Source organism: Amia ocellicauda, chromosome 7 (genome assembly GCF_036373705.1).
Source record: "Amia ocellicauda isolate fAmiCal2 chromosome 7, fAmiCal2.hap1, whole genome shotgun sequence".
NCBI lineage: Eukaryota > Metazoa > Chordata > Actinopteri > Amiiformes > Amiidae > Amia > Amia ocellicauda.
The window spans coordinates 8,998,948-9,023,990 of NC_089856.1; the positions used below are offsets into that span (position 1 = coordinate 8,998,948).

The window sequence follows — 25,043 nt, forward strand, 5'->3', positions numbered from 1 at the left end:
TATATAGTGTTCTCCAGCCCTGCTCCTGGCAGGTTTTGTAGGTGTCTTCATCAGTGCTGAAATCCTCTTAATCCTGACTCATTAAGTCAATAAGTAACTGAGAACTGGGTTGGAATGGAAACCAGACGCCTGATGCACGCAATATTCCTAATAAAAACACTGGCCAATTTATCTAACTTAAATCTTTTTAATTTGATTACATTGTTTCATGGTAATTATTCACTTCTTGAATGTGTGTATTTGCATGACATTTCTCTCCATGATGACCTGTAGTCAACAACACCATCACTTGTTATAAACATGCATAGAACAGCTAAAAGTGACCTATTGTCAATGCTATACATTGTAGAGTGGCTTTACATAACAACATAGAACAAAACAATGCAGTAGATTATACAGTCACGCAAAATCCAGTAGGATACAAGATACAGCTACTGTAGGTAGAGGAAACATGAAGTGCAAGCATGTAGAACTAAGATTGAATTCACAATTGTAATTCCTGGAATCTCCAATTTAAAAGTCTACTGGCTTTCTCTGGGCACTACTCAGATAGAATTGTGGATTATTTTTCTGATTCACTGCTAATAATTTTTTATGACAATGTTGTGTAACTAGATCCACTTGACCAGATTATTTTTGTGTTTAAGTTGTACTCCAATCATAACTACCTCACTAGCTCTACTGTCATGACTAATTTGTCACTATGTAAACACTGCCAATTTGAAACTTCATGCTTTCTTTTCTTACTGCTTCATCCATGTTTCTTTATAACCAGAGGTGATGTAAACAAGTCTCATCTGTGGCCTGTACTACAGTGCAGAACCAAAGGGGAACCCACCCCAGACCACTCCAGTCCAGTTTTAACACATGCTATATTCATTGGGTGTCCATCTAGAACCTCTATCTTTAAACCCCGCTGATCTTATGACACATCAGATAGTCTAATCATACATTAACTGGCTAGATCTCACATTGACGTTGAGTTTATGTTAAGCGTGATAAGCAGAAAAGCTGGGATTTCTCTCAGACATAAATGGGTAACACTTTATATTACAGTGTCAATAATACATGATTGCTAAATAATTTAAAAAGTTAGAAACCATCAATAGTTCAATTTATAAATTATCAATAAACCTTTATAATATATGATTTATCATTTTAAATACAAATCTGTTTTGTGAAGTATTTACCAATTATTTATTAATGACATCTTAATATAAAGTGTCATACATTAATAACCTGGGGAAGGGAAAAAAATACTTTTAATTAACAGCATGACTGATATATTGCAATTGCCCTTGATAATTGTGTATGGTGTTCATAACAAAACACTTGTAGCTCTGTCTAATACGACCCCCCCCACCACACACACACACACACACTCCTAACTGTGGTGTGCTGGAGTGAAGAGTTCTTGGCAGGCTGACGTCACCATGGCAACAAGGGCGATGAACTCTTTGAAGTCGATCTCCAGGTCTCCATTCTGATCCAGGTCTCCGAACAGCTGGTCCAGAGTCTCCTGCTCCTGGATTTTCTGAAGTTGAGAGACAGAGAGAGAGAGGGGTGGTGAGAGGGGGAGAGAAGGAGGGAGAGATGGTGAGATAGACAGGGGGATTGTGAGAGAGAGGGATGGTGAGAGAGAGCGGAGGAGGGATGGTGAGTGAGAAAGACAGATGGTAAAAGAGAGGGATGGTGAGAGAGAGAGATGGTGAGCCTGGGAGGTAGAGAGAGAAGTAGTGACAGGGAGAGAGTGATGGTGAGAGAGAGAGAAAGAGTGAAAAAGAGTGACAAAGACCACAAGGAACAGAAAGAGATACAGAAACTAGCTCTTGTCTTGTCTTTTTTCAAGCTCCACCCACACCCAAACCACACTCGAGTCCAACCCCAACCCGGCCTCACCAATATGAAGTGAGTCATCTCATTATTAATCAGCTCCTTTAGCTCTGCCTTCCTCAGCTTGCACTTATGGCCAGAATACTTGTGAAACACCTTGATGATGGAAATCATGGAGTTCTCCAGCTCAGACATGGCTCTCTGACCGACAAAGACAGACAGACAGACACAGTCAAGAGGAGAGTCGCCACATTGACTCCAGAACCCAAGAATTACAAACGGTTACAAAATCTCTTCAGTCTTAGTAAAAAAAAAAAAAAGGCTAAGAGGAGTTTTAAAAGCAGCTGATTTATTAAAGAAACAATACCATTAACAGTTTATGATCTTGATATAATAATAATATTAATAATAAACCTACCCAGTCTAAAGGATTGCACTTTTGCATTTGTAATACCTTTGATAATTCCCAAACTATTTTAACTATTGAATTCCTTACTGTAAGTAAATAATGACAACAATCATTACTGTATTAATATAATTCTATAAAATTCTTTATAGTACAAAGTGCTGCTAATCTGAATTACACTATTTTAACTTTATATAAAACATTCATATTATCATACAGTGAGGGAAAAAAGTATTTGATCCCCTGCTGATTTTGTATGTTTGCCCACTGACAAAGAAATGATCAGTCTATAATTTTAATGGTAGGTGTATTTTAACAGTGAGAGACAGAATAACAACAAAAAAATCCAGAAAAACTCATTTCAAAAAAGTTATAAATTGATTTGCATGTTAATGAGGGAAATAAGTATTTGATCCCCTATCAATCAGCAAGATTTCTGGCTCCCAGGTGTCTTTTATACAGGTAACGAGCTGAGATTAGGAGCACTCTCTTAAAAGACACCTGTCCACAGAAGCAATCAATCAGATTCCAAACTCTCCACCATGGCCAAGACCAAAGAGCTGTCCAAGTATGTCAGGGACAAGACTGTAGACCTACACAAGGCTGGAATGGGCTACAAGACCATCGCCAAGCAGCTTGGTGAAAAGGTGACAACAGTTGGTGCGATTATTCGCAAATGGAAGAAACACAAAATAACTGTTACTCTCCCTTGGTCTGTGGCTCCATGCAAGATCTCACCTCGTGGAGTTTCAATGATCATGAGAACGGTGAGGAATCAGCCCAGAACTACACGGGAGGATCTTGTTAATGATGTCAAGGCAGCTGGGACCATAGTCACCAAGAAAATAATTGGTAACACACTATGCCATGAATGACTGAAATCCTGCAGCGCCCGCAAGGTCCCCCTGCTCAAGAAAGCACATGTACAGGCCCGTCTGAAGTTTGACAATGAACATCTGAATGATTCAGAGGAGAACTGGGTGAAAGTGTTGTGGTCAGATGAGTCCAAAATCGAGCTCTTTGGCATCAACTCAACTTGTCGTGTTTGGAGGAGGAGGAATGACCCCAAGAACACCATCCCCACCATCAAACATGGAGATGGAAACATTATGCTTTGGGGGTGTTTTTCTGCTAAGGGGACAGGACAACCGCACCGCATCAAAGGGACGATGGACGGGGCCATGTACCATCAAATCTTGGGTGAGAACCTCCTTCCCTCAGCCAGGACATTGAAAATGGGTCGTGGATGGGTATTCCAGCATGACAATGACCCAAAACACACAGCCAAGGAAACAAAGGAGTGGCTCAAGAAGAAGCACATTAAGGTCCTGGAGTGGCCTAGCCAGTCTCCAGACATTAATCCCATAGAAAATCTGTGGAGGGAGCTGAAGGTTCGAGTTGCCAAACGTCAGCCTCGAAACCTTAATGACTTGAAGAGGATCTGCAAAGAGGAGTGGGACAAAATCCCTCCTGAGATGTGTGCAAACCTGGTGGCCAACTACGAGAAACGTCTGACCTCTGTGATTGCCAACAAGGGTTTTGCCACCAAGTACTAAGTCGAAGGGGTCAAATACTTATTTCCCTCATTAACATGCAAATCAATGTATAACTTTTTTGAAATGTGTTTTTCTGGATTTATGTGTTGTTATTCTGTCTCTCACTGTTAAAATACACCTACCATTAAAATTATAGACTGATCATTTCTTTGTCAGTGGGCAAACGTACAAAATCAGCAGGGGATCAAATACCTTTTTCCCTCACTGTATATACATGTATCTTAATACGCTATACATATAACAATTGCACCACTGCTTATGTCTTCTTCTGCTATATTGCCAGGAGGGCTTGATGTAAAAGGAAGGTCTTACCGACGGTCTGGGGGACACAGGAAGTCTCCGGGGAGTCTTATTTTTGCTGTCGCGCAAAAACACTGAGAAGCTCCCAGTGAACATAGACTGCAATACAAACAGTATACAAACAGACAGGTTAATGAGAATAGCATTGTGTGGGCATAGACCATATCAAAACTTTGAATGAACTGTGAGTTGGTTACAACTATACAGTGAGGGAAAAAAGTATTTGATCCCCTGCTGATTTTGTACGTTTGCCCACTGACAAAGAAATGATCAATAATCTATGGTCTATAATTTTAATGGTAGGTGTATTTTAACAGTGAGAGACAGAATAACAACAAAAAAATCCAGGAAAACACATTTCAAAAAAGTTATAAATTGATTTGCATGTTAATGAGGGAAATAAGTATTTAACCCCTTTGACTTAGTACTTGGTAGCAAAACCCTTGTTGGCAATCACAGAGGTCAGACATTTCTTGTAGTTGGACACCAGGTTTGCACACATCTCAGGAGGGATTTTGTCCCATTCCTCTTTGCAGATCCTCTCCAAGTCATTAAGGTTTCGAGGCTGACGTTTGGCAACTCGAACCTTCAGCTCCCTCCACAGATTTTCTATGGGATTAAGGTCTGGAGACTGGCTAGGCCACTCCAGGACCTTAATGTGCTTCTTCTTGAGCCACTCCTTTGTTGCCTTGGCTGTGTGTTTTGGGTTATTGTCATGCTGGAATACCCATCCACGACCCATTTTCAATGCCCTGGCTGAGGGAAGGAGGTTCTCACCCAAGATTTGACAGTACATGGCCCCGTCCATCGTCCCTTTGATGCGGTGCAGTTGTCCTGTCCCCTTAGCAGAAAAACACCCCCAAAGCATAATGTTTCCATCTCCATGTTTGACGGTGGGGATGGTGTTCTTGGGGTCATTCCTCCTCCTCCAAACACGGCGAGTTGAGTTGATGCCAAAGAGCTTGATTTTGGTCTCATCTGACCACAACACTTTCACCCAGTTCTCCTCTGAATCATTCAGATGTTCATTGTCAAACTTCAGACGGGCCTGTACATGTGCTTTCTTGAGCAGGGGGCCTTGCGGGCGCTGCAGGATTTCAGTCCTTCACGGCGTAGTGTGTTACCAATTGTTTTCTTGGTGACTATGGTCCCAGCTGCCTTGAGATCATTAACAAGATCCTCCTGTGTAGTTCTGGGCTGATTCCTCACCATTCTCATGATCATCGAAACTCCACGAGGTGAGATTTTGCATGGAGCCCCAGACCGATGGAGACTGACAGTTATTTTGTGTTTCTTCCATTTGCGAATAATCGCACCAACTGTTGTCACCTTCTCACCAAGCTGCTTGGCGATGGTCTTGTAGCCCATTCCAGCCTTGTGTAGGTCTACAATCTTGTCCCTGACATCCTTGGACAGCTCTTTGGTCTTGGCCATGGTGGAGAGTTTGGAATCTGATTGATTGATTGCTTCTGTGGACAGGTGTCTTTTAAGTGAGTGCTCCTAATTTCAGCTCGTTACCTGTATAAAAGACACCTGGGAGCCAGAAATCTTGCCGATTGATAGGGGATCAAATACTTATTTCCCTCATTAACATGCAAATCAATTTATAACTTTTTTGAAATGCGTTTTTCTGGATTTTTTTGTTGTTATTCTGTCTCTCACTGTTAAAATACACCTACCATTAAAATTGTAGACTGATCATTTCTTTGTCAGTGGGCAAACGTACAAAATCAGCAGGGGATCAAATACTTTTTTCCCTCACTGTATGTACCATTATTAAGAAGTTGTAAAGTGACTTCTGAAAGCAATTCGGCACAGTTGTATAATGGTCAGTATGGCAAAGTCTTATTTTGGCCTCACCCCCAAGTGTGTATCGCTACAGAGCGCTTTCCCTTCTCCTAATTTGTCTCATTCAAGCTCTTTCTCCTCTGTCACCCCATAGGGGTGCCATGAGGTCCCTGTCAACACTGGGTAGGCTAAACACTTTTGATTTGGTGTATATGTAGGACATTGTATTTTAATGATTGTTAAATCGCCTCAGATAAACGTGTCTGGCAAATGCATAATAACATATTTTGCCCAGAGACCCACCGACACAGTGATTGACAGGCACCAGAAACCTTGTCTAGTTTGCCTGCATAATATTGGTTGATATGTGATTTTTCACTGGTGATATGTGGTTGTGAAGCAAAGGTATGTTTAAATCCAAATCTGCCTGATTCATGGAGATTTAGAGCTATGTTTTTCGACTTCAAAATTACTCAGAATCGCGCATTTCAAGTTTCCAATTGTCAAAATCTTCTGGGGGAGGACCCCCAACCCCTGCCCCTGAATTCCTCAATCCTCCATGCTCCATGAAATGGTATAGACTTCAATCTAATAAGACACGAAATGCTTGAAAGTTTATATTATGTATATCTATATGCCTACAAAAATCTTTAACAAATTTAAATAAAAAATGGTCTGAAACCATTGTAATACTAATATTTACATTGTCAAATTAATGTACAAAATATAAGCAACTAGGTATATTACTAATTCAAATAATTGTGTGTGTGATGGAAAGGGTAATTTGAAGGTGTGATTCCCCCCCTCTGATGTCTGGACCTTGACTATACCTTGACCAAGAAATTTGGACCCTGACCCAAAATAATTGACTACCCCTGACCTAGATTAACCCACAATTTAACAACCCCCCACAGTTGTAGATTGTAGCATATTAACTATAGTACCACCAAATCATTCTATTCCAGTCATTTGGTGTTGGTCCTGTATATGAAGCCCTTAAATAAACGGGAACTAATCTCCCACATCCTGCTACATATCTGCTGTTATGATATAATTACTGCAATTTAATTAGGTTTTTGTAACAGATTATATACATCAATAATTGTAACCCTTGTGACTCGCCAGAATATCATTATTTTATTATTATCAACAACAACAACAATAACTAGAAGTTGCATGCAGCTTTTAAGGCTTCCAAGCTATATCAGCAGGTTTCAGATTTTAGAAGGCATTTGTAGTTTAAATGCTTATGTTTTAAAATGTTTAATTTCCAATTTTAATCCAATATAGTATACATTTGAAGTTTTCATTCTAGTGTAATTTGAAGTGTGTATTTCAATCTCAGTGGATATTGCATGCTTCAATTATGTAAGGTAAAGTTGTATTTTTCACTTAATTCTAGCATATATGTGAAGTTTTCATTCTTGTGTCATTCAAGATGCAGCATGCAATTTCCAAACTTGTGGCTGAAAAGCAGCCATGTTTCTTGTCCTATCAACTCAGCTTCATCCATTTTGACAGATCATTGTACTAGTGTAACTCATTGATATGTTAAGCACTTCAGGCATTCCAGTTCTGAAGATATTCACTGTTGCAAGTGATATTTTGTAATGCACATTGCTGCCATGTTGCGGCACCAATGGTGACGAAATTCACCTCAATAAAGCATAACATAGCCCTTTAGTATTGTTTCAATTTTGGTTTGTTTTTTAATATGGTCTATGAGTTTTTTCTGGGGTCAAATGTCATACATTGAAAATATGCATATTTTTCATACATGCATATTCATTGCCTTGTGGCGGCCATGTTTTTGCACACAGTCACTTGCCTTTTGCAAATTTGATAGATTCCAGTCTCTATGTAACATGGGTAAAGTTTGACCCCATGGGCCCTATGGCTCCGGTGCAGTAGCCATTTTAAGATGCACATGCGAAGAAACATATTTTCCAATATGGCAGCCAAACCATGTACCCTATGAACTTCATCTTCGTTTTCTGGTTGTAAGTTTAAGGCATGGGCATTAACTTATATGTGAAGTTTCATGTGTGTACTGTATTGCAGTGTGCAGAAAATGTGTAATGTGCATGGCGTGGCACATGTGTTATCTTTCATTGGCCCACAGTAGCCAAGTTTTAAAGTGGAGCAACTCACCTTAAACAAACTTGGTAGTGTTCTGTACTATTGTCACCAAATTTAATTATTATAGGCATTATGGTTCTGAAGAAGAAGTGATGCGACATCGCTGCCAAACTGTGTGACACACTGACTTCTGATGAACAGCCGAAATAGTAGGGTATAAGGTATGTATGTGTATGAAGTTGCATATGCTTGTGTCAAGATGTTTTGGAGAAGAAGATTTTTGTAGCATGGCATACCTTCACCACTAAACACAAGTTGGCAGCTGCACCATGTGACCAGCATTTGTAGTTTTCACTGTGATTGAAGGTCTTAGTGGTTTCTACAACACTGGAAAGTTTCATGAGTTTATATGCATGTATGACCATTTTAGGGGCATTTGAAATTTTGGTGGTGGAAGAAAAAAAAATATAACTAGACGTTTACATGCAACTTTTACATTACATTACATTACATTACATTATTTGTCATTTAGCAGACGCTCTTATCCTGGGCGACTTACATTTGTAACCATTTATACAGCTGGGCATTTTACTGGAGCAATCTTAGTGAAGTACCTTGCTCAAGGGTACAACAGCACTAGAGCCCTGCATTTCAGCCCGAGCCTGACGGTCCCGACTTCGGGCTTCGGGCCAATTTTCACATCATAGTCCACACGCGGGCCGGGCATCGGGCCTGTTTTAGGCTCCTCCTCCTTTTTATATTTTAGACATTAATTAATTAAAAGAAACTATGAGAAGTTGATGATGGTAAAACAAACATAGAAAGATGTTATATAATCTATCACACTGACACGCATGACAGTCTGCTCACGCACACAGGTTTCCCACGGACAACACGAGAGCATGCTATTGCGCCTGCGCAGACCGGCTCGCATGGTGTTAGTGTCCCCGCCAGCGGCAGCAGCAGCAGCGTGTCTTCAGCGCAGCTGGAGGAGGACAGAAGAAAGCAGGACTGGATTGAAACCTCCACTGTGGACGCTGTGCTTTTTCTCCACGATGCTCTGTAAGAGACTGTTCTGCCTGTAGCCATGTTAAGACTAGGAGGCTGTCTTGTTTTTTGTTTGATTGGACTTTATTGTCATTAGTCTAACTGTTGGAAACTATTGGAAATAAGAATGGCCATATTCTGTGGTGACGCCTTGATTTTTGAGGTAAGATAACCTGCGTGTTTCATTTTATTTGTTTAGATCGTACAGCCCGTTCGTTCGTTTTTCCACACTCCATTGTGAGCAGCAGAGCAGCCTGGTCAGCTTGTCAAAAATGCCTTTTTACTGTGGTGGTGATAATAAACATTTAAACTAACATTGTGTGATATGCTTCAAGTGTTTTATATCTATCGATTTTATTGTAGGCAAATCAAGTGTTGATTTGAGAGGCTAAATTGATCAAACGTGATCAACTCACTGTCGGCCGCTGGCTGCTTGGTCGTCACTTTAAAAAACAAAAACTTTAATTTAACAAACAAAAAATGCTCCAAACATTTTTCTAAATTAACTTAATAAAGAAACGAAAAGAAATATAACTACTTTGCCATTAAAAACAAAACTGAACTATTTTAATGGCTGCAACAGTAGTATAGGCTGTGTAATGGTAAGAAAAAAAAAAAACACGGGCTCCAGGCGGACTCGGGCCGATAATTGTGATCAGCTGTCGGACAAGGCCGGGCTGGGGCCTAGATTTGAGGCCCGTGCAGGGCTTTAAACAGCACTGCCCCACCCAGGGTTAGAACTCACAACCTTCCAGTTAAGGCTTCCGAGCTGTATCAGTAGGTTTCAGATTTGAGCAGGCATTTGTAGTTTAAATGCATGTGTTATTACATGTATAATTTTCAACTTCAATCCAATGCAGTATACTTTTGAGGTTTCCAATATTTTGTCATTTTAAGTGTGTATTTCAATGTCAGTGGACCATAATACTAATTTCTTGTTTGCATGCATCAATTATGTAAGGTACCATTGTATTTTTCACCAGTGGTGACGAAACTAACCACAATCAAGCATAACATTGCCATTTATTATAGTACCAAGTTTTGTGAGTTTCTGAATTTGGCTTATGTATTTCTTCTGATGTCAAATTTCATATTTTTGAAAATATGCATATTTAACATACGTTCACAGGCATTGGCTTGTGGCGGCCATGGTTTAGTGTGCACTCACTTGCCTTTTGCAAATTTGATAGATAGCAGTATCTATGTAACATATGCAAAGTTTCAGTACACTGGGCTTTATAGTTCCGGAGCAGTAGCCATTTTAATATTCGCACACAGACACATGTTAAATGCAATATGGCAGCTTCACCATGTACCACACGAAATTCATTCTCTGGTATTATGATCAAGGCATAGGCATGAAGATATTTGCAGAGTTTCATGTGTGTACTGCATTCTAGGGTTGGCTGTGCTACGGGTTTGCTGGCTCCGGCTCCGGAGTGGCTCCAGAGGTTCAGCTCCAGCTCCAGGCTGGCTCCGGAGCTGATGAAGGCCCCCTGCTCCAGCTCCAGGCTGGCTCCAGCAGCCCCAGCTCCAGCTCCGGTGCAGCTCCACACTGCAGCTCCAGCTCCTGCAGCTTTTAACCAGCTCCAGCTCCGGAGCCACAAAAAACAGTGCAAACTATGATGCGATCATTATTTATATCATTTCCTTTTTTACTTCTTTTATGTAAATAACTGTTTAACAAAACCACGCTGGAGTGGCTTAAAAATAAAAAGGTCAATGTCCTGGAGTGGCCTAGTCAATGTCTGGACATCAATCCAATTGAGAATATCTTGAAACATTGCTGTTCACCATAGGTCCCCATCCAACTTGATGGAGCTTGAGCAATTGTGCAAAGAAGAATGGGCAAACATTGCTGTGTCCAGATGTGCAAAGCTGGTAGAGACTTATATACATAGACTCATGGCTGTAATTGCTGCCAAAGGTGCCTCTACCAAATATTGACTGAAGAGGTTGATTACTTATGCATTCAATTATTGTATGTTTTGTAGTAAAAATGTAGATCATATTTTTCATTTAGACATTATGGACATTTTCGGTGTTGATCAGTGGCAAAAACTGATAAAATCCATTCTGATTTCATGTTGTAACACAATGACATGTGAAAAAGTCCAAGAGGGGTGAATACTTTTGAGAGCCACTGTAAAATCAAGCCACACAGCAATCTCTATAGACAAGCATTGGCAGTAGAATTAACTTTACTGAGAGCTCAATGACTTTCGACGTGGCACCGTCATAGGATGCCACCTTTCCAACAAGTCAGTTCGTCAAATTTCTATCCTGCTAGAGCTGCCCTGGTGAGCTGTAAGTGCTGTTATTGTTAAGAGGGAACATCTAGGAACAACAACAGCTCAGCCGCCAAGTGGTCGGCCACACAAACTCACAGAATGGGACATTTTTTGTTTGTTAAATTAAAGTTTTTGTTTTTTAAAGTGACGACCAAGCAGCCAGCGGCCGACAGTGAGTTGATCACGTTTGATCAATTTAGCCTCTCAAATCAACACTTGACTTGCCTACAATAAAATCGATAGATATAAAACACTTGAAGCATATCACACAATGTTAGTTTAAATGTTTATTATCACCACCACAGTAAAAAGGCATTTTTGACAAGCTGACCAGGCTGCTCTGCTGCTCACAATGGAGTGTGGAAAAACGAACGAACGGGCTGTACGAGCTAAACAAATAAAATGAAACACGCAGGTTATCTTACCTCAAAAAACAAGGCGTCACCACAGAATATGGCCATTCTTATTTCCAATAGTTTCCAACAGTTAGACTAATGACAATAAAGTCCAATCAAACAAAAAACAAGACAGCCTCCTAGTCTTAACATGGCTACAGCCAGAAGAACAGTTTCTTACAGAGCATCGTGGAGAAAAAGCACAGCGTCCACAGTGGAGGTTTCAATCCAGTCCTGCTTTCTTCTGTCCTCCTCCAGCTGCGCTGAAGACACGCTGCTGCTGCTGCCGCTGGCGGGGACACTAACACCATGCGAGCCGGTCTGCGCAGGCGCGGTAGCTCTCGTGTTGTCCGTGGGAATCGTGTGTGTGTGTGTGTGTGTGAGCAGACTGTGTCATGTGTGTCAGTGTGATAGGTTATAAAACGTCTTTCTATGTTTGTTTTACCATCATCAACTTCACATTGTTTCTTTTAATTAATTAATGTCTAAAATCTAAAACATAAAACAGGCCCGATGCCCGGCCCGCGTGTGAACTATGATGTGAAAATTGGCCCGAAGCCCGGCCCTAGGGGTGTAAATAAGTCGGGGCCCGTCGGGCTCGGGCTGAAATGCAGGGCTCTAAATGGGACTGTTGAGTGCTGAAGTACATAGTGCATAAAAATAGTCTTTCGTTAGTTGCAACAATCACTTCCGAGTGCCAGACTGCTTCTGAAAGCAACATCATCAGAAGAACTGTTTGTTGGGAGCTTCATGAAATTGGTTTCCATGGTCGAGCAGTCGCACAAGCCTAAGATCTCCATGCGCAATGCCAAGTATCGGCTAGAGTGGTGTTAAGCTGGTGGAAATGCGATCTCTGAAGTGATAAATCACGCTTCACCATCTGGCAGTCCAACAGAGGAATCTGGGTTTGGTGGATGCCAGGAGAATGCTACCTGCATGAATGCATAGACCAACTGTAAAGTTTGGAGGAGGAATAATGGTCTCAGGGCTCGGCCCCTTTGTCCCACTGAATGGAAATCTTAATGCTACAGCCTACAATGACATTCTAGATGATTTTGCACTTCCACATTTGTGGTAACAGTTTGGGGAAGGCCCTTGCCTGTTTCAGAATGACAACCCATGCACAAAGTGAGGTCCGTACAGAAACACTTGTCGAGATTGGTGTGGAAGAACTTGACTGGCCTACACAGAACCCTGAACTCAACGCCATCCCACCTTTGGGATGAATGGAAAGCCGACTGTGAGCCAGGACTGGTCGCCCAACATCAGTGCCCGACCTCACTAATGCTCTTGTGGCTGAAATCCCCTCAACAATGTTCCAACATCTAGTGGAAAGCCTTCCCATAAGAGTGGAGGCTGTTATTGCATCAAAGGGGGGACCAACTCCATATTAATGTCCATGATTTTGGAATGAGATGTTTGATGAGCAGGTGTCCACATATTTTTGGCCATGTAGTGTATGTACTTTGAGCCCCTGTCCAGTATTTTTGGAAGATGTCTGGTTATTTTAAGTACTACACAGTAGTAATTTAAGTATTGAATATGTCGTTAAAAATGTTATCAGTGTACAATTTGCTCTCCAGCAATGCCAGCTCCAGCTCCTCTCCGCCTCCGGAGCACAACTAACAAAAACTGTCCAGCTCCGCTCCGGCTCCGGGTCCTGGAGCCACGGCCAACCCAACTGCATTACAGTGTGCAGGAAATGTGTGACGTGTCTGACACGCATACGATTTTTTCTTTGGCCCGCAGCACTCAAGTTTTTCACAGGGGCAACTCGCCTTTAACAACCGTGGTAGTACTCTGTACTAGTGTCATGCATGACAATTTGTGGCTGAGAGGTCATTTCGGTTCTGGAGTAGAAGGCATCAGTGAACCCAAGATGCCGGCAATACCGTGCGACCGACCGACTTCTGATTAAATAGCCTAATAGTGGGGCATATGAGGTATGCATTAATATGAAGTGGCATATTCATGTGTCAGTTGGTTTTGGAGAATAATATTTTTGTAGCATTTCACAATTTTGCAGCTAAACGCAAAATGCCAGCAGCATAATGTGACTAGCAGTGTAGCTTTCTCTGCATTTGTAGGTATAAGTGTTTCCTACAACTCTTGCGAGTTTCGTGCGTGTATGAGCGTTTTAGAGACATTTCAAGTTTCAAGTTTTCTGCATTCAAGAAATATGCAATTTCCAAGCTTGACCACATGATGGCGGTAAAGGCCTACATAAGGAATGTCACAGAAATTTTGACAGAAATTAAATGCTGTCATTTTCATTGGTGTACAGCAGCCATGTTTTGTGTCCTACTTGACAACTTTGAAAAATGTTTGTACTAGTGTTAATCACTGATGTAAGCCCCTTAGGCTTGACAGTTCTGTAGATATTCACTGCTGGATGTGGCATGTCGTCGATAATCGTGGCCACCGCGCCATGTCACCGTTGGTGACAAAACTCACTACAATTAAGTAACAATTTTCAATTTTCAGGGGTCAGATTTAATGCGTTTATAAATACATGTATTTTCATACGTGCACAGTCACTTGCCTCTTGCAGAAGTGATAGATAGCACGATCTATGGAAGATGCGCAAAGTTTCAGGGCACTGGGCTTTAGAGTTCCGCAGCAGTAGCCTTTTTCATATTCGCATGCGGACACATGTTAAATCCAACATAAGCACTTCGTGCATGGAAACCTAATAATAATAATAATAATAATAATAATAATAATAATAATAATAAATATGTATATAGTCATTTATAATCACAACATTAATAATGGACTTAAAACTGCAAGTGAAATCACTTGCTTGTACAAACTATGAGCCTTTTCTGTGAGTTAACAGACTGACATTGTGTGGTCCCAAATAAAGACTGTCACGAAGAGAAAATATGGGAGGAGTGAGGTTGTCTTATTCTGCAACTGAATTCAACAAATGCCTTTAAACAATGATTAATCTGAGATATTCCCTGCCGAGTACTGCTGGTCATTAACATTGGTCTCATTTTGAACAAACAACAACATAATATACTTAGCTACTACTACTACTACTACTACTACTACTACTACTACTACTACTACTACTACCTAACAACAGCAACAACAACAACAACAATAATAATAATAATAATAATAATAATAATAATAATAATAATAATAATCATCATCATAACTGTTAATATTTAATATTGTAACATTTGTAAGTCGTCCTGGGTAAAAATAATAATAATAATAATAATAATAATAATAATAATAATAATAATAATAATAATAATAATAATAATAATGTTGTGATTTTACACTCTCTCCAAGACTTTACCTGTTTTTGAAGGACCAGTCAGTCTCCGCTTGTTGTACAGGCTCTTCTCAAATTGCACAGTAAGTGTCTTGCTGGGGTGAGCCAACGCCCCGTCGATATCTGAACATCTGTCCGCCCTTGATGCTCTGATTCGGTCATTTATACGAAGCCCATCCCTGCCACCATCCCTCCATCCCTCCATCCCTCCATCACTTAGCAACCGCAGGAGAGGAGAGTGCTGGGCTGGTAATCAGATCCGAGGGGCAGTGAGGGCTGTTAGGGCTTTAAAAAAAACTTAAATCAAGAAGAGTCAATAAACAGCTGGAGACAACAATCGCTAATTACACTGTTTACAGTGAAAAAACAGAACATGTGGTTTCTATTTATAATTGCTTAATATTAGTTCTATCATTATGGTTTCTTAAAAGTCACTCAACTACTTCCTGCTGTTTCGTTGTGCATTATCGCTCTGCACTTACATCAAATATAAATCTTATTATTGTAAATGATTTAGTAAAGTAACGGTGAACTTGGGTCAGCCCAGTGTTCTATAAATGTATGAGTTATTAAATTTTTGATCTAATGTAATGAGTAGTTGTCCTTTGTGACTATCTTATCATCACAACCTTAAATTTCAAACACATTTATGCAAGTCAGTAGTCATATCATTCACGATTAGGGATAGATGTGTTTAGGAATGATTATTTACACAGTGTACACTGTAGTGGTCAGCAACAAGGTGTCGAAGCAATTATATTGGTCCATAAACGTGACGAAAAATCCTAAACACTGCGTTTTGAAAAGTGTTCTCAATGTGATGCAAAAGTGTAAATTTAACACGTATCAATTATTTATTACAATGTAGGTTATGCTACATAGATGAAGCTGGACATCTGTATTTCTTCAAATGACGTGAGATTCTGCATTCGATAAATTCATTGAATAATACGTTTATTATGTATTATGTATCTTCCTATGGCACCATTTCTTACGTGGGTATTTCAGTTGTGGATGATGTCTCAGCACTGTGCCCTACAGTAAGCTGAATTTCTACAGCGCTCTGTGGAGGAACTCATAGACTAAACATAATTTTATTTTAACTACTAATGAGTCCATTATGATTATATGCATAATGTAAAATTTCAGTGAAAAGGGATTAGAAACTCCCCAGTGTTTTCTTACTGGATGTGGTACCATAGTGCACTCAGTGATCGGTATAACCGACAAGGTTCTCCATGAGCAGTAACAGCAGAAATATTTATTTTCCTTGTACTGGACAGCCAGATTATATTGTCACTAATATGCTGCGATATGAATTGTATATTAACGATACAACTATTAATAGTATATGACTATTAGTAGTACTGTAGGTGTGTATATATACAGTCACCTCCAATATCATTGGTAAAGATGAGATGAGAAAAAAACGCTGTATAAAATATACACTCACCTAAAGGATTATTAGGAACACCTGTTCAATTTCTCATTAATGCAATTATCTAACCAACCAATCACATGGCAGTTGCTTCAATGCATTTAGGGGTGTGGTCCTGGTCAAGACAATCTCCTGAACTCCAAACTGAATGTCTGAATGGGAAAGAAAGGTGATTTAAGCAATTTTGAGCGTGGCATGGTTGTTGGTGCCAGACGGGCCGGTCTGAGTATTTCACAATCTGCTCAGTTACTGGGATTTTCACGCACAACCATTTCTAGGGTTTACAAAGAATGGTGTGAAAAGGGAAAAACATCCAGTATGCGGCAGTCCTGTGGGCGAAAATGCCTTGTTGATGCTAGAGGTCAGAGGAGAATGGGCCGACTGATTCAAGCTGATAGAAGAGCAACTTTGACTGAAATAACCACTCGTTACAACCGAGGTATGCAGCAAAGCATTTGTGAAGCCACAACACGTACAACCTTGAGGCGGATGGGCTACAACAGCAGAAGACCCCACCGGGTACCACTCATCTCCACTACAAATAGGAAAAAGAGGCTACAATTTGCACAAGCTCACCAAAATTGGACAGTTGAAGACTGGAAAAATGTTGCCTGGTCTGATGAGTCTCGATTTCTGTTGAGACATTCAGATGGTAGAGTCAGAATTTGGCGTAAACAGAATGAGAACATGGATCCATCATGCCTTGTTACCACTGTGCAGGCTGGTGGTGGTGGTGTAATGGTGTGGGGGATGTTTTCTTGGCACACTTTAGGCCCCTTAGTGCCAATTGGGCATCGTTTAAATGCCACGGCCTACCTTAGCATTGTTTCTGACCATGTCCATCCCTTTATGACCACCATGTACCCATCCTCTGATGGCTACTTCCAGCAGGATAATGCACCATGTCACAAAGGTCGAATCATTTCAAATTGGTTTCTTGAACATGACAATGAGTTCACTGTACTAAACTGGCCCACACAGTCACCAGATCTCAACCCAATAGAGCATCTTTGGGATGTGGTGGAACTGGAGCTTCGTGCCCTGGATGTGCATCCCACAAATCTCCATCAACTGCAAGATGCTATCCTATCAATATGGGCCAACATTTCTAAAGAATGCTTTCAGCACCTTGTTGAATCAATGCCACGTAGAATTAAGGCAGTTCTGAAGGCGAAAGGGGGTCAAACACAGTATTAGTATGGTGTTCCTAATAATCCTTTAGGTGAGTGTATAGTACCTATAGAAAGTCTATAACCTCTTTCTAACGGTCCACCACTTGGACCATTGCCCAAAACTGGTTGTTTTTTCATTTATCTTGACATGCTACTCAAAAAATTCAAGGGAAAAAAATATTCTAGAAATTTGTAGAAAACTAATTAAAAATCAAAACTGAAATAGCTTGGTTGGATAAGTGTCCACCCCCTTTGCTAAATTAGCTCAGGTGTAAGTTAATTTGTCTCCACTGATGTTACATTGTAGGGATTCACATGTCTTCAGGATTAATTCAGCAGTTCCTGTAGATTCCTTCACCTGGGGAGTGCATTCCAAAGCAAAGACACAATTATGAGCACCAAGGAGCTTTTAAAAGAAATCCAGCAGAAGTATTGGAAAGGGGCAGATCAGGGTATGGATATATAAAAAAAAAAAAAACCACAAAGGCCTTGAATATCCTTTGGAGCTATAGCTTGGGGTTATCAATGATCACATCTTTATCATATGACTCTGAAGCTGTTGCAATGCTGTTATGAAATTAAGTCAATACATGTGACTTCACAGCCTTTGTTTTAAAGTGTGCATTTAATTTTAACATTGTTATTACAATATAATCCAGAGATCAGGCCATTAGGCAAGCATTACTGTCTTTACCCAAAACATAAAACAAAGAAAACAAAGGACATGTTTCACAAGCTTCTTATTGCATTATCATTTTAAGTGCACAATAATTAACACCAGGTGAAAATAAATTATAGCATCAAGTCAAGAACAAGACGGTTATGAGTTTTGATTTGTCGAGAGACCTTGTTATCAGAGTACAATATTTAAAGAACCAAAAGTGAATAGCAACTTTGTAATAATAGAGCACTATTCAGTACCTGTTTGAGAAAGGTACTTATCATAGGATAACACTGCTCTGTAATCTGTAATTATTCTTACTTGCTTATTTGTACTGTGTGTCCCTGATTGAGACAGGAACAATATAGGACTAACACACTGGCCATGATTGTATAAAATGAGCTTTAAACTATATGATGAAGCATGCACCTTTCTGACGTTATTAAATATTAAACTTTGCTATTCCTTTCACATTAATATATTTGCATTCAAAGGTCACTTCAAATGTAGGAGAAGAGGTCATGAGCCTTCATTGTGGCTACATGGTTTGTCCAGTTTGATAGCAGACATATTGAGCCCAGACCTTCAAGACGCCATCGATCTATCACATTCAGTATACACTGTCCATGTTTCATATACACCAACAATATCCATATATCATTAACATAGGAGCTGCAAAATTAAACTGTTTATATTGCAAGTAAATACTGATGCAAGTTCACCACAGCCGTTTGTCATACAAAGCAGTGAAGAGGATTTCCAGTAGGTTTATTGAGGAGGTCTGTACGATGTGCACATAGAATGCCGTCCAGGAACTCAAAAAAGCAATTAGCAGTGCATGCTGGTCAGAAAATCCTCCAAGTGTCTGATCTTTAGTTCTGTTCTGTCAGGAAACAACAGGATCAGGAGGCTATCTGATGGGTCTCCTGAGGGGGGGGGTAATCACAAAGGTTTATATTCACTCTGGAATATGAAACAGCTGTATAAATTTGTAGGCTGCATGGCAGAATGCTCCTGTGCTATAGAAATCAAGGAACAGGAAAGACCTACCTGGATTTGGAAGCGTGCGCTAAATTACCATTATTATTAATAATAACAATAGCAGTAGAAGCAGGGTTCAGGTTATGTTACTAAGTGAAGTGAAGGAGTACTATTGCTAAGCAGTCAGTGACAAAACTGGGGGGGGGGAAATTAGTTCTGTGTGTTCTATATAGAAGACAAACCCACAGTACTGTACATTGTACATTGTGTACTCTGTACCTGTATTCTACCAATTGTCAGGTTGCTGTACCTTTTTACATGTCTGGGTTGGAGATCAACACTATAAAAAGGCAACATTGTGTCTCCAAAAAAAAAAAAGTGAATGAGATACAGATATTATTATTATTATTATTGATTATTTACCTCTGGAGTCTTTTCATAGTCCCCCCTCTTCTTCATTATCAAATCTGAAACAAATAAATACATGAAAGAGCCTTAAAATACAGACAAAATGTAATAACCGCGATATAAAAAGCTCCAATATTCATAGTAAACAAAGCATTATAATGCATTCAGTCATCGTTACAGCCAACATATATTACATGTGCACAACTTGAAAAAGAAAAAATCACTATTAAAAGCATAAATTATACATAAAAACCCAGAGGTAAAGGAAGAATGATCTCAATGCATAACAATAAAATTAATAGAATGAGAAAAGTACAAGTGGTATAGTTTTTTCCACAGTTTTTTTCCACTCCTTAAATTCAACCCACAAGCTGCTACAATATTGAAAGGAATGCACCAGACTGGCAGCCTACTAGCCATAATCAATATGTTATACCTCTTCAAGTTCTATTACCTATTCCTGTTCCTGTTATAACATGGTGAGCAGACAATCTTTCACCTTTTCACACTGGTTCAGAAGGGACACAAGGGTCTACTCATGGCTGAGGACTAAAGCAGCTCTCACAGAGGACTGGAGCTCACAGGAGCCCTGGAACACACCTGGGTGGCAGTTGTGACAAGCCCAGTAACCCTGTCCGACAGCCACTCACGTGCCACCCCCAGGGAAAATCCTGGCCCCAGTGGGCTCTGACAACACCCACCGACTGCAGCCAGCGCTGTCGGGACTATAGGCCTCAACCTGCGCTCTGATTAGAGGATTTCACTGGTTGAGCGCAGAACCCTTTCAAGTCCAGAGACGATGTCGGTGTCTTTAAAGTTTGTGCAGCTCTGCAGGTCTGTGATCTCTCTGCACTGGCAATAGGTGTATTTCTCTCAGCATACTTACACCTGATCCCAGAGCCGATCATGAAGAGCAGACAGGGCACCAGGGCACAGACAGGCACAACCAACTGCTCATACTCCACCCGCCTGCAGACCAGCCCTGTGGGCACAGACACCACTTTACAAATGCTTTTCCCTTTGGCAATACAGTAGTGGTGTGTAATTGACTCAGTAGAAGCATCTCTCTCCACAGCAACTACAGCTGTGTCTACATGCTGGTAAATATGTCATCACTTTCTTTTAAGGTGTTTATGAATGGTTACAGTTTTTGAATGGTTTTGTTTGTTTTGTAGGAATACAAAAAGGTTTAGCCATCAACCCTGTGTTCAACCCACGAGAATAACATTTCTGTTCAGCTCAGTGTTTGCCGTGCGGGGTCAGGGTGTCAGTATGGGAGGTCCCTGAGATTTCTGCTGTCCTGGCCTGGCTGACACCCTGACCCCCGCCACCATCCCAGCCAGTGAGACCAGCCTGCAGGGCCTTACCGCTGTCCAACTCGTAGCTGTCCTCCTCTCTGGAGACGGGGCTGGAGACCACGCAGGTGTAGCGACCGCAGTCGGTGCCCTGCAGGTCCTGGATGGTGAGGCTGCTCTCATCCTCTGCCTCTCGCAGCACATACTTGGTGCCGTTGGCAAGAGGGACTCCCACTCTCTCCCAGCTGAACTGCGGCCAGTCCCCGAACACCACGGAGCAGCGCAGCTCCACAGAGGAGTGCTCCACAAAGCCCAGGATCAGCGGATTAGCCACAGGCTCTGAGGGGAAAGCAGCAGAGGTCCCTTTCAGTCAACTCCAGTCTGTCAGGCAGCGCACCTGCAGGATGTATTGGTATATTTCAATTAGCACCTAATTAAGCCCTGTAACAGACCGGTAACTTGACTACATTACTTAACTGAAGTCATTAAAATATTAAGGAATACATTTTTATCAGAAACCCCTTCAGCCCTCGAGGACTGGAACTGCCAACTGCTTGATTTAGACAAGCGCTAAACAATCCTTATCGTTTCAGATTCAGAGCCTCAATTGGTATCTTTTGGCTACTGCGTTAAATCTACACAGACAGGCAGGATGTGAAGTGTTGCTTTTCAATGGAACTGAAGTTTGTAGCTGGTCAATCTGGAAAGCTCTAGAAGGGAAGTGGTGTGCCTTTATATAGACTTCACTCTTGCTTGTTAAAATTGTTTTTTGTTTTTTTGTGTAATCTGTTTAAATCTGTTGTATATGCAAACAGAATCTACTCAGAAGGTGATCATATAGGTTTGTTATATTATAATTAAAATAATGTTGAACACAGTACAAGTATACCCCACTTTGCACAAATCCATTACATCAATTCATTTTAAAATTAAATTAAACAACACACACCTAGTATAGATAGATGGCACAGATGTTTAAAATGTTGTTATTTAAAATGTTATTATTTTTAAATGTAATTAAAAAAAATCCAGTGTCAAAAATCAACCAAAAGTGCACTCTTTAACTACAGTTAAGCTAAAATTAAAAAAAAATTAAAATGATAATGGGCCCAAAACTAACCAGAAGTGAGAGTTCCAATAGAGACTCTAAAATGAAGCACAAGAGCATCAGTCAGGAGCCAGGAACGTCAGCATATTAAAATAAAAGGGTCAATAAATATGGCGAGTTTGATTATTTGTATTATTGTTAATTTATCAAAACACTTCTTATATTATATTATATTAGAATGGAACTCATTTTCACATTCATGAAACTGATCCCTATTTATTCATGCAAAAGCGAGGTATACCTACTGTACCTCAGCCAGATTGCTCCATTAAATACTAATATTAAAAACTGTATATTGCTTGTTTAGGTCTGTTTCTGACACTAGGAGGAGCTGAAAGACTGGCTCATGCATTCTTAACATGGAGATTATATTATTGCATCTAGGTGGGATTAATGCTTTGCACTGTGGCGTTCCCAATAATCTTCTTATAAGGCCGCAAGAGTACCAGAATGGTGCTGCTCGTAACAAGATCAAAATCTCAAGAAGATGTATTAAAGTTAAACTTCATTGGTCACCTGTAAAAGTCAGGGTTGGCATTGAGATTGTAATGCTATCCTATTAAGTGCGACTTCTGCTGACCAGGGTCACCGTTCTGTGGAGTTCTGGGTACTGGAACAACAAGGATCCAGGTGCTATACTAGGGATAACAGGGTCATAATTGGGATACTGACGCAGGATAGACAGGCTGACATTTTTGGTCCTGACTGCAGCTCCCTGTACCGTCAGTGTGTAGAGTCCCTGGTCACTGCGTTTTAGGTCTTGGAGGAGGACCGACGTATTGGATGGGAAAAATTGGCTGCGGCCTCTGTAGTGTGGGTCCACGGTGGGCTCGGCGCTGCTCATGGTGTAATCCACAACGGCTCTGGTGCCTTTGTTACCAGTGAACTGCCAACTCAGACTGGCACCCACATCCACATCACTGAAACCCGGCAGCAGCACTGAAGAGCTCAAGGCTTCACACAGCTCCAGGTCCTTGGCCTGTCCAACTGCAGAAGGAATAAAAACGGGAAAGAAGAGGGGAGAGGTGACAATAACCGAGGTGACGCAGCTCTCCCTAGTGGCATAGCCATGATTTTGAATGGGGTGGGCGTTAGTTGAACATTTTAAATGTTAAAAGTACATCATAGTTCAAAGAGGTTAAGAATGCAGACTAGTGCTGGGTATGTGCTAAAGGGAGGGGGCATAGGACTATTTTGTAAACTAAAATTGTCAGTTTATTACCGTTTAGATCTGCTTCTAATCAAAGAGAGAAACCTGCAAATCATCTTTAATCAGGTATGGCATACAAACTGATGATATGCAATGTTGCTACAAATTGCTTTTGACTTAAATCTACAGCGTTTCAACAACAAATAAATCAACACTGAAATCATAAGATGGACCTGAGCATTTCCAAGCATACAATTCAAATATGTAGCCTAATTATATAACACAGGCTTTAATAGAGTCTAATCAAACTAAATATTTTGAGTGTTTGTTTATTTTTCATTATTCTCCCTGTTTTAAATGTAGACTACGACAGAATTATATTTCTAAGGGCTACACTCTACAGAAAACTACAGCTACGTAAATTGCGTAGATTAGTTAAGCAAAGCATATACGCCGTGAAGTACGCTTCACCTTTAAAATGGAGAAAAAACAAACAAACAAACATACCCGTTAGAAAAGGAAAAGAAATACACAGCAACCAAACTGTCGTCTGCCGTTTCATCGTGGTCTCCTGTCATGACCCTCCTGAAAACACAAACTGAAATCGCATACTGAGGTTAAAAATACTTCCGGTTTCTCCGTGAGAACCAGATCCGGATTGACGTAAATCAACAGCACTAGCTCATTGGTACTTATTACTAACCAGAGAATAATTTCATTTGAATTAAATTAAGTTGATTTAAAATACCAATACATCAAAGGAAACGTTAAAGTTATGAGTGTATATTGTATTCGTATTAATTTATATTTTATACTGTATTTTATATAATCAGACCAAATTGTACTAGACCGATAACTTTATAAATATTATAGTTATTTTACAATTGGTTAATTAATTCAAGAAAGTTCGAGAAAGTCGTCAACAAAAATAGTTATAATAATAATAATAATAATTATTATTATTATTATTATTATTATTATTATTATTATTATTATTATTATTATTATTATAAAAGTCACAGCAAATGAAGAGATGATTAATTATTTCACAAAGGTTTCAAACCTGGGAGTTTAAGAGTTAGACCTAGGGGCTAATCCTGAAAGGCAGATCTAGACCTCAGTCCCTTATTGGTGCTGTTGTTGATCCTCTCCTCTAATAAAATAGCTCTGCTGCAGGGGTGGCCAGCCATGTTCCTGGAGAGCCACAATCCTGCAGGTTTTCCAGGTCTCTCTAAATTACCAATCAATAGATATCTTGAACACAGGGACATTTTGCCTAATTGAGACCCATAATTGGTTCAATTAAGCAGTTTACAATCTGGATAAAACAAAAACCTGTAGACCCTGCAGCTCTCCAGGACCAGGGTTAGCCACTCCTGCGCTATTGGGTTGATTTTGTCAATAAATCCACTATAGCAGGTAGGATAATATTCAGTGGTTTAGGGAATGCCAGTGATCTCCATGCATGTGATTTCAATTCCTTAATTGGCTTTGGCTAAACTAATAATTGGCCTAATCAGAGCTTTGTAAAGAATTGTAAACCTTTGGAGATGTCAGATTGAATATAAAAGTATATTAGGTACCCAAATTCTCCAACTTAGTAATTTAAATTTCAGTCAAAAGTCAAATAAATGAATGTATTAGTTTGATTAAGGTTTTAGTTCATTGAGGGTGAATAAAAACAGCAAGACACTGGGTCCCCAGGTCCAGGATTGGGAACCACTCCATTAGCATGAGGCATTAAAGTAAATAGTTTCCATTCTTTTCCCATTGAGTTAATGGGTTCTGCTGCACTGGTTAGCTAATGACCACTCTTTTAATTATTTGCTAGATTTGGGCTCAGACA

General features: G+C 40.2%; 2 protein-coding genes across 3 annotated transcripts; both read right to left on the reverse strand.

Moving 5' to 3' along the window:
* Window positions 1–176: 176 nt before the first annotated feature.
* On the reverse strand, window positions 177–15,112 carry LOC136752694 (protein S100-B-like). The gene is made up of 4 exons (XM_066708211.1): window positions 15,009–15,112; window positions 4,108–4,194; window positions 1,900–2,034; window positions 177–1,534 (listed from the first exon to the last, which is right to left on the reverse strand). Exons 2-4 carry the CDS (start codon window positions 4,189–4,191, stop codon window positions 1,385–1,387), a joined length of 369 nt encoding a protein of 122 aa, XP_066564308.1. The 5' UTR covers window positions 4,192–4,194; window positions 15,009–15,112; the 3' UTR covers window positions 177–1,384.
* A 3,088-nt stretch (window positions 15,113–18,200) lies between these two features.
* On the reverse strand, window positions 18,201–23,838 carry LOC136752695 (hepatic and glial cell adhesion molecule). Of its 2 annotated transcripts, XM_066708212.1 has the most exons (6): window positions 23,705–23,837; window positions 22,720–23,034; window positions 21,012–21,278; window positions 20,531–20,626; window positions 19,660–19,703; window positions 18,201–19,181 (listed from the first exon to the last, which is right to left on the reverse strand). In XM_066708212.1, the coding sequence occupies exons 1-6, from the start codon at window positions 23,757–23,759 to the stop codon at window positions 19,158–19,160; spliced, it is 801 nt and encodes a 266-aa protein (XP_066564309.1). In that variant the 5' UTR covers window positions 23,760–23,837; the 3' UTR covers window positions 18,201–19,157. The 2 variants fall into 2 exon arrangements, with proteins under 2 accessions (XP_066564309.1, XP_066564310.1); XM_066708213.1 differs by lacking the exon at window positions 20,531–20,626 and having other exon boundaries at window positions 23,705–23,838.
* Window positions 23,839–25,043: the final 1,205 nt, after the last annotated feature.

Coding starts and splice junctions, on each gene's coding strand:
- LOC136752694 (XM_066708211.1), bottom strand. CDS start 4,191: ATGTTCACTGGGAGCTTCTCAGTGTTTTTGCGCGACAGCAAAAATAAG. Junction 2,035..4,107: donor CTGTGTCCCCCAGACCGTCG/GTAAGACCTTCC, acceptor TTTGTCGGTCAG/AGAGCCATGTCTGAGCTGGA. Junction 1,535..1,899: donor AGATGACTCACTTCATATTG/GTGAGGCCGGGT, acceptor TCTCAACTTCAG/AAAATCCAGGAGCAGGAGAC.
- LOC136752695 (XM_066708212.1), bottom strand. CDS start 23,759: ATGAAACGGCAGACGACAGTTTGGTTGCTGTGTATTTCTTTTCCTTTT. Junction 23,035..23,704: donor TTCTTTTCCTTTTCTAACGG/GTATGTTTGTTT, acceptor TTCCTTCTGCAG/TTGGACAGGCCAAGGACCTG. Junction 21,279..22,719: donor TGTCAGCCTGTCTATCCTGC/GTCAGTATCCCA, acceptor CTTTCCCCTCAG/AGCCTGTGGCTAATCCGCTG.